The 15,008-nt window shown below is 42.8% G+C and overlaps 1 protein-coding gene across 1 annotated transcript in view; it reads left to right on the top strand.

Annotated features, from left to right (window-relative positions):
• SARNP (SAP domain containing ribonucleoprotein) overlaps nucleotides 1–12,329 on the top strand; it is a 52,414-nt gene extending 40,085 nt beyond the window's left edge. Inside the window, exons 10-11 of the mRNA XM_079714180.1 lie at nucleotides 9,050–9,139; nucleotides 12,036–12,329. Of these exons, the coding sequence (XP_079570306.1) occupies nucleotides 9,050–9,139; nucleotides 12,036–12,077 (132 nt within the window). The 3' untranslated portion in view covers nucleotides 12,078–12,329. The remainder of the gene's footprint in view (nucleotides 1–9,049; nucleotides 9,140–12,035) is intronic.
• Nucleotides 12,330–15,008: the final 2,679 nt, after the last annotated feature.

The following is a 15,008-nucleotide window of genomic DNA, read 5'->3' as shown; positions in this document are numbered from 1 at the left end:
GACTTCTTGACATTTCTGCCAAGCTCTGCATCGCTTATCCTTAAAAGCAGCAGCTTCCTGACGTTTAAGGGAGGGAGGTGGGGACTTTTAATAGAAACTTGGTTTCCAGGGGTCTCAAGTGTGAAGCCTTCATTTCCTCTACCTTCCTTGCTTTGTCCTACAGTCAGCTAGAGCAAGACCGAGACGACCTCCTCCTGGGTTGGACAAGAGTGGGGGTTGGGGAAGAAGCTTGATTTGGACAAGAGAGAAGAAGTGATGGGAGCTAGTGACTCAGAAGAGTGTTTGGTTCTGAGCTGACTGTGTACTGGGGCTTCAAATACTGTAAAGATAGGAGGAGATACAGTTCCTGGTAGTCTCTAATTCTGGTGTTGCTTTACAGTTCCTGGCATCCTTCTGGCTCTAGAAGGTTGAATCCGATCTCAACAGTTAAAAGATTGTTGAGAGTAGGTAAGATTGTTGTACTGGGAGGTGTGTTATGTGTATAGGTGTGGCGGTATTGGAGTATCTCTTTACTCTGTGTGTGCTAAGATGATGGACTAGACCCTCTGCTAGTCCAGTCCTTCACCTTTAGTCCTGCTTAGGCTCTGTGCATTGGTCTTTAGAACCACCTCGTGTTCTGTGGTCTGGCTGGCAAAAAGGCTGAGGAATAAACATGTTCAAATGAATTTCAGAAACTGGGGCAGGGAGGTGACAGCTGTGTGTTTAAGCATTAAAGTGTTTCTGAGAGAAAAACCATCAGTTGCTGTCATTCACCGAGAGTATGAAATTAGAAGCCCACTCACCCTGGAGTGTTTCATAACCTTTACCTCTGGGAAGTCAAGGCCATGTCATTATTAATCTACCATTGCCTGAAAGCCCCCAGGCACTGCTTTTCATCCTGCCATCAGTCACGTGGCAGCGAAAGCCAGGAAAGTCACCAGAAGGCTCCCTGTCTTCCTTTTTGCCTCACTCTCACCTTACATTCCCTTGGAAAATCAGATTGGCTTGAGAACTATTAACATCTTAGTATGGTAATTCAATTACAAAAGGAGGCAATTATTTGGGGTTTTTTTTTTTTTTTTTTTTGCAAACTGATCATCCGTAGCTCACCATCAGCCTCTCTTCCATCACTCCAGGGAAAAGACTTCTGAGAAAATAACTGTTAAAATAGGATAAATAAAGTGGCATGGTTTAGGTCCTGTTGGGAATATATAAAAGACTCTTACCCATTGAACAGTGTTGGATGTGGGCAATAGCTCAGTCATTAAGGAGAAGGGCCAACTCCAACTCAGCAGTACCTAAGCTTCCCTGAAATGTCCCTTCTACTTGTAAGGATATCTCTGACTGAATTGTTTAGATTGGAATTTCTGCTTCTCATACATAGTGTAAGAAGGAATGATGTGAGTGAGCTCGTTGTACTGACCAGAAAAAATACCTGGCTTGGTTAATTCTTTTGGTCTCCTATAAGAACAGTGAGGATATCTTTTATTTGAATTCAGTAAATACACTTGCTTTGTGTTTTGGGATTTACTGAGTTCAAATTCCCTACATAAGCCTGGTTACATTTGGGTCATTGTTTTGTTTCTCCTAGTTTATCTCTGTGATCCAGAGTGGCACTGGTAATAAGATTGAAAAAGGGGAATGCTTGGGCTTCCCTGGTGGCGCAGTAGTTAAGAATCTGCCTGCCAATGCAAGGGACGTGGGTTGGAGCCCTGGCTGGGGAAGATCCCACATGCCGCGGATCAACTACGCCCATGCACCACAACTACTGAGCCTGCGCTCAAGAGCCTGCAAGCCACAACTGCTGAGCCCACGCACCACAACTACTGAAGCCTGCAAGGCTACAGCCCGTGCTCTGCAACAAGAGAAGCCACCGCAATGAGAAGCCTGTGCACCACAACTGGAGAAAGCCCGCGCACAGCAACAACGACCCAACACAGCCAAAAATAAAAACAAATAAATAGGACTTCCCTGGTGGCACAGTGGTTAAGAATCCGCCTGCCAATGCAGGGGACACGGGTTCAAGCCCTGGTCTGGGAAGATCCTACATACCGCGGAGCAACTAAGCTCGTGTGCCACAACTACTGAGCCTGTGCGAGTGCCCATGAGCCACAACTACTGAAGCCTGCGCGCCTAGAGCCCGTGCTCCGCAACAAGAGAAGCCACCACAGTGAGAAGCCCGCACACCACAACGAACAGTAGCCCCTGCTCGCCACAACTAGAGAAAGCCCGCACGCAGCAACAAAGACCCAACGCAGCCGTAAATAAATAAATAATTTTTTTTTTTTTTTTAAGTGAATGCTTTAGCACAGCCCATGGGGTGCTTATTAAATCAAAGTGGACTCCTTTTGGCAGAGCAAATAACCCTAGCACACTAAGCTTGAAGCAATATTCTTTATTGTATTCAGGATAAAATTAGTAAGTTATGAAAAATGTTCACCTGAATTTGAATCTTGAAGACACAAGTTGGGTTTGGAAGGTAAAGCTGGAACTCCATTTTGGGAAGAGATTTTATTTCATTTATTTTATAAAATTATTTATTTGTTTAGGCTGCACCGGGTCTTAGTTGCGGCACACGGGATCCTTAGTTGTGGCATGCGGGATCTAGTTCCCTGACCAGGGATCGAGCCCGGGCCCCCTGCATTGGGAGCATGGAGTCTTACCCACTGGACCACCAGGGAAGTCCCTGGGTAGAGATTTTATCTGTGGTACTCTTTGCCATAAAAAGAAGCAATCACTTTAGAAAGCATCTGTGTGATATTCACGCTGCCACTTGTTGCAGCTGATTTCCACTTGTGACTTAATTCCTGGCTACAGTGTATATGCCATGGAAACCACTGACAAGAGCCCTTCCTTAATTTAAAATTTCGAGCTATAACTTTGTACTTCCATTCCCTCTCCTTTTCCTTCTTGGGGCACTGAGGTTGTATTTTTTTGTTTTGTTTTGTTTTAATTAATTCCATTGTATTTAGAGAGGAATAAGTTCTTAAAGGACCAGCACCAACCTTGTGACTAAGTTTATGTCATCTTGTCTTCTAAGTTTCTACCTCTGGATCTGGGTGTTTGATCTCCACCTCTCTCTCTCTCTCTCTCTCTCTCTCTCTCTCTCTCTCTCTCTCTCTCTCTCTCTCTCTCTCTCTCTCCTTGCCGTGCCACCCCACACGGTTTGCCGGATCTTAGTTCCCCGAACAGAGATTGAACCACAGGCCTTGGCAGTGAAGTCCCAAGTCCTAACCAGTGGACTGCCAGGAAATTCCCTGATCTCCGTCTCTTAATCTCATGTTTTTCTCTCACCTCAGTACTTCTGGCCTCTCCTTTCTAATAGAAATCTTTTCAAAGCCACTTGTCAGGGACAGGCCACACATTTTGCTCCAAACTTTATAGCAGTCAGTAGAAAGAGGAAAACACAATTGTACTGTTTACAGTGATTCACAGGATTCAAAAGGTAAAACTAACAAGTTGTTCAGCAAAAGCATAATTATTTGGGGTCTGGGAATCAGAAAGAAAATTTCCCCATGAGTCCTCATAATGCAGTAATGTAATGAACAATGGCACACATCTTTATAGTCATTCAGTTGTGAATTCATAAGCCCTATGAGGTTAAAGATTTTTGTCTTATTCATCTCTCTGTTCCCAATGCCAGAAAACAGTGCCTGACCCAAAGTAGGCTCTCAGTGGTTATTTGAATGACTAGTGGATGAATGGTTTAATTTTATGGTTTCAGTGTTACTGACAGTGTTGATAGAAACTGATGTTGTGTAATTCAGTGAAAGCAATTCCTCAGGGGCCTTTAGAGTACCTGGAATTGGATCTACAGAGTTAGAGGTCGGATCCTTGCTCAGTTCCCTTGGACATTACCTTATATAGATATCTGTTTTTGTAGTCATTAATTGTTAGGGATGTTGATACCAGTTAAAGCCTGACAGCATAGTGGTTTTTTTTAGGGTCCCAGAAAGAGAAGATGGTTAATAGTACCTGATGGAGAAGACTGTGGTTTTGCTGAGTTACTGTTCTGCTACACTTTAACCTTAAATCTGATCCTCTTTCCAAATATCATTTGCCTTGCAACTGAAGGGAATTTCCTTGTTGCCTTGGTAATGTCTGTTTCTTGACAACTTTTGATGACTTCACTTGTAGTGTAGAAGAAGAATGAATGGCATTGTTAGTTTCAAAATTCTGTTGGTGGTCTCAGACTTTGTTTCAAGGACCAGAAGGAAGCAATAGAAATAATGGCTAACATTTATTGAATACTTATCTGATAGTTCCTGTGTACTAAGCATTTTCACACATGTAATTTGTATCTTGGGGCAACCTGGAATGTCTCCGTCTTTTCTTTCAGCAGGTATCATTTTCTTTATATTGTCCAAGGATTTGCCAAATGTGAAAGGGAAACAAGAAGAAAAGTGAATTTTGAAAAGTTGAAGATGTCTTCTGAAAGGTTCAGTTAGGAACTATCTTATTCCATGATGGAAAATACAGTGATAGTGATTCATGGGGGCATTTGGCTTTCTTAAATATATATCATGCTTTCTGCCCTGTGCTTCTTATACGACCTCTCTCCTCTTTTACACAGTTCTCTTTCTTGTTTTTATCACCAAACTTCTGAAAAGAAAAACAAGGCAGTTATTGGGAGATAGGAGTGAGGATCATGTATGCTGAAGTTATTGGCGTCGGTCAGTTAGTTGGCTTGCTCTTTTAAGTCTTGAGTGAGAGAATGAGGGAAGTGAAGTACATGGATCAATCTGAATATCCAGTGCCTGTGTTTACTCAGTGAGGACAGGTTTCTCTTCTGATTTTGGATGCAAGTGGTGTGTTTTGAAGAGTTTTCACTTGATAGCAAATAAGGGCATTTCAGATTCCAGCACTATTCTTCCCACACGGGAGCAAGCCTGGGAAGAAAAAAGATTTGTTAGTGGTTGAGGGTTTGTGGGAGGGAAGTGGGGGAGGGATGAAGAAGGGAAAGGTTTGCAAATGCATATGACACTGAGCTAGAGGGGTCAGTGCTGCCTGCAGATGCACAACCCCATTTGTGCACTTGAGCATGGCCTGGGGGAGCATTGGCCTGATGAATGCAGAGGGAGATGCATTTTGATCGAGGTAATTTCCTTCAGATGGGTCTCACCATCCCATGAATCAAAACCTGTCAGCAAGGAGCTAAAGATGGAGTGAAGTTTATTGTACGTTTGTTTCCATGCGACACCGTCACGCTAGAAGGGTCAAGTGAGAGAGATCATTAGAACTGTGTTGATTTACTGGGCCTGTTGTGCACTTTCCCTGCAGGGCAAGGAGGAAAGAGGCTTTAGGAGGGGAGCTGAGGGGCACTGGGTAGGGAGAGAAGGGCAGGCATGCACAAAATAAATAAAACCCTCTCTGGTCTCTGCGGGTGAGGGGTGGGCAGGCTCTTCATAGGGGGTGGGAGGTGGGGGCATCTGTATTGTTTTTTTCCTCCTAGAGCCCCTGGTATATTTGGAGCAGATGCTCTGCCTAGATCTCCAGGAGAAGACACCAGAGGATTAAAAAAGGAATCTCAAGGGGAAATCTCTGATAGTAGCCTTAGTGGCTAGAGAAATATATCCATCTGACCCTACCTGCCCCCTTCTTTTCCTCCCTCGTTCTTTCCCCACCTTTGAGCTCAAAAAGAAACACAGGAAATTTAATTTAGAAGTCAAACTCCCCATTTTGGGATACAGCGAAGTAGAGAACCAGAGGAAAGGCTGTCCCACACACTCCAAATGGACGTAGGCTTTGCGATGAGATTTGTGAAGGGAATGGCCCCAAGGTTTGTGCAGAGAGAATAGATAGGTTTCAGCAGTAACATCTCCCTCTGTGATGTGAACGTGCTGAAGTATCCCTAGCGCTGAATTGAATGAAAAAAGTAAATAGTGGTAGTTCAGCAAGATACGATCTAGTCCTGCCTATCCCCAAGAAGGGTAGGTATGGTATGCCCCTTTTATTTCCCTTAAAGCTGTTTCCTGCTTGGCCTGGAGGCTTAATGAAATGGAGAATTTTTCATCTAGAATGTTCTATAGAGGTTCTCATTTTGAAATCTCCATTTATATCCCTTATTCACTTTTTATCTTAGTGGTGGTAGACAAAATCAAGAAAAGCTTCCTAGTGACTTCGGTAAGGAAAAATATAGTGAGGCCTGTGTTCATTGGAAACCCTAATTCTTTTCATACAGTTCAACAGATGGAATAGCCAGTTAACCAAAGTTAGAAACAAATTGAGTTGAGAAAATCTTTAGTATGAGACTACTAATTGGAGTCCTAGTTAGTTATGAAGTAGAGGCATATGGTATGGTAGAAAAGGGGCTAGGATCCTTGCATTGACCCACTCATTTGAGTGCTGTAGAAGTTGTTGAAGTAGTTTACAACTACTTTTTTTTTTAATTTAATTAATTAATTTATTTTTGGCTGCGTTGGGTTTTCGTTGCTGTGTGCAGGCTTTCTCTAGTTGCGGCGAGTGGTGGCTTCTCTTGCTGCGGAGCACGGGCTCTAGGCACGCGGGCTTCAGTAGTTGTGGTTCTCAGGCTCTAGAGCGCAGGCTCAGTAGTTGTGGCGCATGGGCTTAGTTGCTCCGCAGCATGTGGGACCTTCCCGGACCAGGGCACGAACCTGTGTCCCCTGCATTGGCAGGCGGATTCTTAACCACTGCGCCACCAGGGAAGCCCTACAACTACTTTTAGCTAAGGATCCTAGTGATCCTTCTTCCCTTGGAAATGAAGCACTACTTCCATTCTGCTACTCTTCTTCCAAAGAAGTGCTTATGTAAGATAACCTGAGGTTTTGGTAAAGTTAAGAAAGTGGGTTCTCGAGTAAAATATCTTGGGTTCCATTTCTGGCTCTGCCACTTAACTATTTGTGAGACTTGGGCAAGTTACTTAATCTCTCAAAGCCTCAGTTTTCTTATCTATAAAATGACCTGCTATGTATGTCATGGTACCTGATATTAAGATTGTTAAAACAACTAAATCAGATACTGAATGTAAAGAACTTCATATAGTATCTGGCACATAGTAAGCACCCAAATGTTAGTGGCTATAATATAATCATTATTATTTTAATTTATGATTATTAAAGACAGGAATACTTTTTTCCTTTGGAACCTGGCTCAGTGTTTTACAGTAGTTTAGATTACATTAATTATGCACCTACTATGGATTTGCTGATGGTTATAATGAAAAAGGCAGAAAAAGTATGTAGGCAGTATTCTATTCTAGTAATACACTGTGATTAAGTGATAACTTGTGTGTAGGATTCTTCAGTGCTTCAATAGCCACCAAGCTTTCTTAGCTTCTTTCTTACTTGCTAGAAGGCAGGTGGCGCAAAAGCGAGAAAATGAACGTTTCTCAAGCTGAAAGAGCCAAAGTAAGACTGAGAAAGTACTCCTGACTACTGTGTTCAGAGAGCTGCGCTAGCTAGACAGATTGAACACAGAAGGCTGTAGAGCTGCTCTGCTTTTGACCAAGAGGTGGTTCCTGTGGTTGTAGGGACAAAGGCAGCTCCATGGTCGGCATTGAGAGTAAAGGTATTTTAAAAGTTCTTGTGTCTCTGTAGGCTCTTGGTTGCCTTTCCTTTTGACTCTGGTTTTTGGGACACTCAGAAACACAACCTGCCTACGTATGTCAGGAATATGAACTTCTTGGGTTTTTTTAAAAAAATCCAGCTCAGGAGCACCACACATAAGCTTGCTCAAAAGTTTGTTTAAGCAACTATACCCCAGTTAAAAAAAAAAAAAAAAAAAAAAGTTTGTTTCAACATGTTTGACCTGACCTTATGTTGGTTAACTTTTGTAAATAAAGTCAAAGAAACTGTCCTGGCTCATGATCAGGGTGTTACGTGTGTATGGAGTAGAGGGTCCCCTGGGATATCTGAGAAGATAGGATCTTTGTCTAGATGTGTCAAGTTCTAGAAAATGCTTTTGGGGGAGAAAAAACACCCAGGAAGCCCACATACTTTTAGATGTTTCTAATCCTAGGGCTGGGCTTTTGATTGCTGGTGACAGGGTATGAGGGGAAGGTAGAAAAGGGGAAAATAAATAACTGTTAAAGTGGGATTAATAAAGTGGCAGGTTTAGGTCCTGGTGAGAATATAATATATATGAGACTCTGACATCGAACAGTGCTGGATGTGAACAGTAGCTCAGTCTTTAAAATGCTATAGGAGAATGGCCAGCTCCAATTCATAGTATGCTGGAACATTCTCTCCAATTACAGAGCAGACACCATGAGTCTCTTGGATGCTTGGAAAAGGTCCAGAGCATCTCTCTCAGAGAGATGACTGCAGCTGTTTCCTTATTTCAAAATCATTTCAAACTCTTCAGAGCCTTCTATGACTTTGCTGGGTATTCGTAACACTTAGCTTTCTTTGTAAGTTCTTCAGAAACACCACTCTGGCCCCCTTCCCCTTCCCTTTTTTAGCAAGAAAATGGAACTTGTAAGCAGTGTTCGACAAATAGTTTGGGTGCCTTCTACCAACCTGCTCTCTGCAGGTATTATTTGTAAAGGCTCAGTTTTCCATATCTCTGAACTACAAAAATTTCTTTAGCACAGAAATTTGTTTTACGGGTGTTTCCTACTGTTTTCTTTTTTTTTTTTTTTTTTTTTTTTTTTTTTTTTTTTTTGTGGTACGCGGGCCTCCCACTGTTGTGGCCTCTCCCGTTGCGGAGCACAGGCTCCAGACACACAGGCTCAGCAGCCATGGCTCATGGGCCCAGCCGCTCCGCAGCATGTGGGATCCTCCCGGACCAGAGCTCGAACCCGTGTCCCCTGCACCGGCAGGCGGACTCTCAACCACTGCGCCACCAGGGAAGCCCCCTACTGTTTTCTTGACTCTGCTTGTCTTATGAATATTGAAGCCCTACTTAACATTAAGTTTTTAGTCATTCTAGGGACAATATGCTATATGCTAGCTTATTCAGTTTCCTATCTGTTTTTTTCTATGGGTGTGATCCTTAGTTCTTGACACAAGGTTGGCTAGCATATTGTAGCGAATAAGTTATAATTTCATTCCCATTTACCTTGTGAATGGAGGGATAGCTTGTTTCAGCCCTTTTCTTTGTCCCTGAACAGTCTGAGGATGACGAGAAGCTGAAAAAGAGGAAGGAGCGATTTGGGATTGTCACAAGTTCAGCTGGAACAGGAACCACAGAGGATACAGAGGTAAAATATACCTGGAATGCTTCACAGGGCCCTTGAAGGGAAAATGAAGACAAACAAACAGAATGGAGAAACATTGTTATTTCCCTGGCCTACTTCTTAAGTGCCTAAATGACAAGATTTTTGGTCCTTTGCTTGATATCTGTTTTCTGGATAAAGTGGCCCCACTGAATTCTATCAATATAGTTAAGTAATTCACTGTTAAGAGCCAGTTAACCTAGTAGGAAAGAGCACAAGATTTTGAATTAATTAAGCTTGGATAAGTGACTGTGCCACTTAGTATTACTATATTTCTTACAAGTTATAGTAATTTTCTGAGTCTCAGTTTCATCATCTGGAAAGTGGAGATAATAAAACCTACCTCGAAGTGGTATTTTAAGCATGAAATGATTCTGTGTCAAATGTCAAGTATTCAGTAAGTAGCAGTGTTTCTGATTATCTGCCAAGCAAATTTCTTTCATCATTTGATGAAAGCCATATCCAACCCAGACACAAATAATAGTTGTTCGGCACGTGGGATCTTTTCGTTGTGGCATGTGGGCTCTAGTTCCCTGACCAGGGATCGAACCTGGGTCCCCTGCATTGGGAGCATAGAGTCTTACCCACTGGACCACCAGGGAAGTCCCTGGAAGCGCAGTCTTAACCACTGGACCGCCAGGGAAGTCCTCAAATGAGACTTCTTGTTCTTATCACTTTATTTACAGATAGTTTCTCAAAATGAAAGGATGGCTTTTTGTTTGTTTGTTTGTTTAAGACTTGTGTGCATCTATATCCCAGCATTTTCTGGAGTAACATTCATTGAGACTCTGAGCATTGGCAGACAATATTGATTTGCTGGTTTGAGAGTATCTATAATGGAGACCAAGCGTTAGCAGAGGTGTAGTGAACAGTTGAAACATGAATATGTTTAGGGACTTCCCTGGTGGTCCAGTGGTTAAGACTGCAAGCTCCCAAGGCAGGGGGCCTGGGTTCAATCCCTGGTCAGAGAACTAGATCCCACATGCCGCAACAAAGATCCCGCACACGACAGCGAAGATCCCGCGTGCCACAACCTAGACCCTGCACAGCCTATGTTTAGAATTATAGAAATTTCTTAGGTGGTGAGGAATTTGAAATGTTACTTCTTCCATTTAATCCAAATTTATTTCTTTCCATCTACTTCTAGAGATGGCCTCTGAAATTCTATTACCTGACACACTCAAAATCTTTTTTTATTATTAATTTATTTATTTATTTATTTATTTTTGGCTGTGTTGGGTCTTTGTTGCTGCACGTGGGCTTTCTCTAGTTGCGGCGAGTGGGAGCTACTCTTCGTTGTGGTGCGTGGGCTTCTTATTGCGGTGGCTTCTCTTGTTGCGGAGCACGGGCTCTAGGCGTGCAGGCTCAGTAGTTGTGGTGCACAGGCTTAGTTGCCTCGCACCATGTGGGGTCTTCCCCGGGCCAGGGCTCGAACTTGTGTCCCCTGAATTGGCAGGCGGATTCTTAAACCACTGCACCACCATGGAAGCCCTGAAAATCTTATAGTCTCTTTATGAATAAATATCAGAGTCAATCTTGTAATAAACCCTGAAAATTTCAGAATCTGATCAGTTTACATTCTCCACTGTGAAAAAACTAAAGGATTTTATATTCTTCTTTGTGCTACTAGTTCAGAATAAAGCGTTACCTGTTGTAAGTGACTGTCTCCTTACTTGCTGACTTGCCAGGATAAGCTAGAAGTAAACTTAGGCTTGTTTTAGTTCTAGTTAAAATTACTCCCTCTTTGCCAAGGAAACTGTCATTAGACCAGGCATGCTCACTGAGTTGGTACATTTGACCACCAAGATAAGGCAGATGAGGATTTGTTGAGTAGAAAGGAATAGTGGCTTTTATTGGGAGAGTTAGTATATGTAAGGGAGTAGTAACTTTTGAGGCTGATGGAGTTTATATGAACCAGATGACTTTCATTTGATTCCAAAGAACTGTGTCAGTAATCCAGGTGGAAGTGAGCTTGGCTTGTATACACTCAGCTTTTCTTTTCTTTTCTTTTTTTTTTTGGCCGTGCACAACGCGGCATGGGGGATCTTAGTTTCCCCGACCAGGGATCAAACCCGCGCACCCACTGCATTGGAAGCGCAGAGTCTTAACCACTGGACCGCCAGGGAAGTCCCACTCAGCTTTTCTTTTTAATATAACTTTAACCTCCTCTGTGAATGGAATAAAAAAAAAAAAGCCCCCTCTTTTCTGGGGTCAGTGGTTAGAGTGAGGACTCAGTAGTGTTTTATGAGTCACTCCCAGAACAAACATATCTTTCTCTCTTTCTCTCCCCCACCCATTTTGTGCCCTCTCTCCCACACTGCCTCCCTTAAGAGATCCATGTTGGGGCCTGCCCACCCCCCATTTGGCATTGAAGATTTATATGCCTCTTTGTGGATTTGGAGGCCGAAGGAATAGTTGCTGATTGGGCCTAACTGCCCAGAAGGGCATCCCCTTCACCTTCTCCATGAAATAGCATTGGTCAACCTTTTGTCCCTTGAAATTTCCCATCTCCCCACTGACTGGAAGACTTTTCCCAGCCTGTTTAAGGATCCATTGTTTCCAGGCTAACTTGCTGTAAGGCTGAGTGGCCCTTTCTCCTTCAGGAATCTTTCCATTTTCTACCACTATTCTCTTCCTCCTCTCCCTCCCCCACCCCCTACTCCCCACAGTCTTCTCCCCTCCTTATTCTCCTTTCCCATCAAACCAGCTCTAACTGGATAACTAGAGAGATTCAGACATTAAATCTCTGGCTGCCAAGCATAAGCCTGGCTTTCCCTCCTTCTTGGGCCTTGTGACAGTCCATGTGAGTTTGGATTAAAGCAGCCAGGAACCCACTGTTGTCTTGCAATCTAATTTTTTTCTTCTTGCTTCTTCCTTGTAGGCAAAGAAGAGGAAAAGAGCAGAGCGCTTTGGGATTGCCTGATGAAAAGCTTTTGATGCTTTCTATTCTCCAGTGGTTTCCATCTCTTCGACTCTTCCTGGTCACATATATACCTAAATGCACAGTCATGTGCCTAGGTCCTGCCTTGCAGTGAGGGAGCATGTACCCCAGGTACATCCGTGAACTCCAGCAGCAGTTTGACTTACTGCAGTTCCAACTTTAAGGTTTTTGTTGTTGTGTTGTTGTTTTTTAATTATTATTTTGCTTGTTAATAAAAAAAAATAGAAAAAAGAACTGTGTGTTTTATCAGGTGTTCCTTTGAGTTCTTAGTGCCAGATTAGACCAGATAAAGAGAGCTTCAGGGGCAAATATTATAGCGAATTAGCCATAATGCCTTTATCCTTTAGAAAAGAGAACAAGGAAAAGGATTGAGTATGTCCCTTTAAGCCTATTTATTTCCTTCTCTCATACTCACAGGCATCCTTTTACTTCTTTATCCTCCATGAAGAGGCCAAGTTTCACCCTGAATCTTTGCTTCAGCAGGTTGGCATGACCCACTGGAATAAGATAGGGAGAACACTGTGGGTTTTAGTAGGTGCAAAGGATATAAACACAAGGACTAGTGATTGGTAGTCTATAATGGAATGGAGTCCAGAGTCCCTCCCTATTCTGGAGTCCAGCAGGGCCCTATTTTCAAGAGTGACTTGTCTTCAGTCATAGCCAATATGTGGGATCCTGTTGGTTATGCAGTTCAGGAAAGGAGATTGGCTGGGTACCCCTCAGAGCTAGAAGTATGGGGATTCAGAGTATGACAGGATGTGAGAGGTATTAAGCATTATTACCTACGTCATTGGGAACGTAAGCTGTGGACTGGAGGCTTCTATTTTCTAGTCAAGCCTTATGCTAGTTTAGCTTGTCTTCTATTGCAGAAATATACTTTTGCAGTTTTGGTGGCAATGTTTCTTAGATACTACTAAAATCCATTTTCCTTGCTGAGCCTCCTATTTAGAAAGATTTGGCTCTCCCTAAGCAGGGTTGCTTGTTTGCATTTGAAGTTTCATGTAGATGTGAGACCTGCTACTTAATCTTTTTGGACATGTTGGTATAGGGTTTCTCCTCTTAATCTTTACTTCTGTACATCTATATAAGGTTGGGTTTTGTTTGGTTTTCTGATAATAAAACTTAAGAGCTTGGCACCGTACCTGAAGACTTTGGTCTCATGATCAGATCCCATGTTGCTGTGGTGTAATTCCTCGTTCCCATTTCTACTAACACCTCTGTCTGGTTTTGTAATTAATAGAAAAGTAATGGTTTGATCACCTTCCTAACAAGAATCTCTTTCCACAAAGTCTCTTTGGTTGCTGGAGGACAAGGACCTAAGTTTAGAATGAGGAGATCCAAAGATTGCCTGTTTGTTGTGAATTTTGCCCCATTCTGAAACTTTGGAGAAATGAACAAAGAGGAATGCCGGTTAAAGTTCTTCCTCCTATCATCTCTGGCCGATACTGCCTGCCTCCCTTTTCTTCAGGCCCCGATTCTGAGGCTTAGCTTTTCCTTTCTCTTACTCTGTCTCTCTCAAAGCGGAACCAGAGAGAATTAGTTCAGTTTTGTAGCTTTACAGAGATCATAGATTCAGGAAGGGTTTTCTACCCAAAATAAAAAAGAGGTAAAGGAATAGAGCAGATGCTGATAATGGAGTGGAGCACTAGGTCCTTCAGAAGTTTTCTTCACTTTGTCTCCTTATCCTCTATAATGTTCCAGAAGGGATTCAGCCTCCCCACCCCAACCCCTGCCCCCAGGATTCTCTTTCTGAAGCCTAATCAGTCTTTTCCACACTTAAACTCGCTTTCCCCATATCTTTGACACAGTGTTTCTCAATTTGTGTGGATTTTTTACTAGCCCTTTTCATCCCATCCCAGCAGCTGTTCTTATGTTGGTCAGAAGTCTCTCACCTCCAAGCCTGATCACCAGATCCTCCTCTTCCTGCCTCATTGTAATCATTCCACACATACTTTTTGAGTGTGAGTAGTTCAGGATGCCTATGTCTTTTTTACTAATTCAGTCTTAAAATAGTTAAGTACCTTGAACGGCAGAACAGGCATCCAAGCTTGCAGTTCTTTATCTGGGATCCAAGTACCCTTCCTTCCTATCCCCTAGTCTCTTTAGTGTAGCTAATCTGAGATCCAGATGTAGTTAGCAGACTTCAGGCTTCTTTTCCCTGTTCTGAAGCTGTGACATTCTCTGCATACCTGGAAGCTCTTAATGAGGGAGTCTATAAAGATGCGGAGGGAACCAGCTCTGTCAGCTGTAAACCTGCACCTTTTTATGGTTCTCTAGGATCATTCTCTTTTTCTCCACCATCACTCTAAACTGCCCTTCCCCCAACCCCAAATCCTGGGAACTTACTTCTGAAGACACAAGGCTAGAAGCTTCTGTGGGGATGAGGGCTATAAGGAAGGAAGATGTGAATAAGAGCAACACTTGGTGTTGAGTCCTGTTGCCATATCTGACATGAGAAACAGAACAGGGGGAAGGAAAGACCTTATATAAATAAGTGAGAATAGCTATTTTTCCCTGTTCTCTTTTATGAGGGCCCCTGACAGTGTCACTCACCTCTGATTATTGGAATCCACCAAAATCTAATGTCCTCCCTTTCTTGCAACATGTCCACACTCTTCTTGTTTTCCCTTCCAAAGGGACTGAAAAATGTCAGGTTTTACAACTTTGGGGATTCTTTTTGAGCCCAAAGTGCTCCCAGCTTTCTCTTTATTTCTTTTCCTTTCTCAGTTGTCCCAGCCTTTAATTTTTCCACCTCTCAGATCACTATTAATAGATTAGAATGAAATATTGTATAGCAACTACTTTGGTGTAATTCCTTGTTCTACCACACTAGCTCAACTGGGTCCAAGACCCTGGGCAAATTACTTAATCATTCTTGACTCTTTTTCTAGACTCTGTGCCAGTAGCACCCCT

Source organism: Hyperoodon ampullatus (assembly GCF_949752795.1).
Source record: "Hyperoodon ampullatus genome assembly, chromosome: 11".
In the NCBI taxonomy this organism is placed as follows: Eukaryota; Metazoa; Chordata; class Mammalia; order Artiodactyla; family Ziphiidae; genus Hyperoodon; species Hyperoodon ampullatus.
Note: the sequence above shows the minus strand (reverse complement) of the source record. Positions and strands in the feature narration are given on the sequence as shown.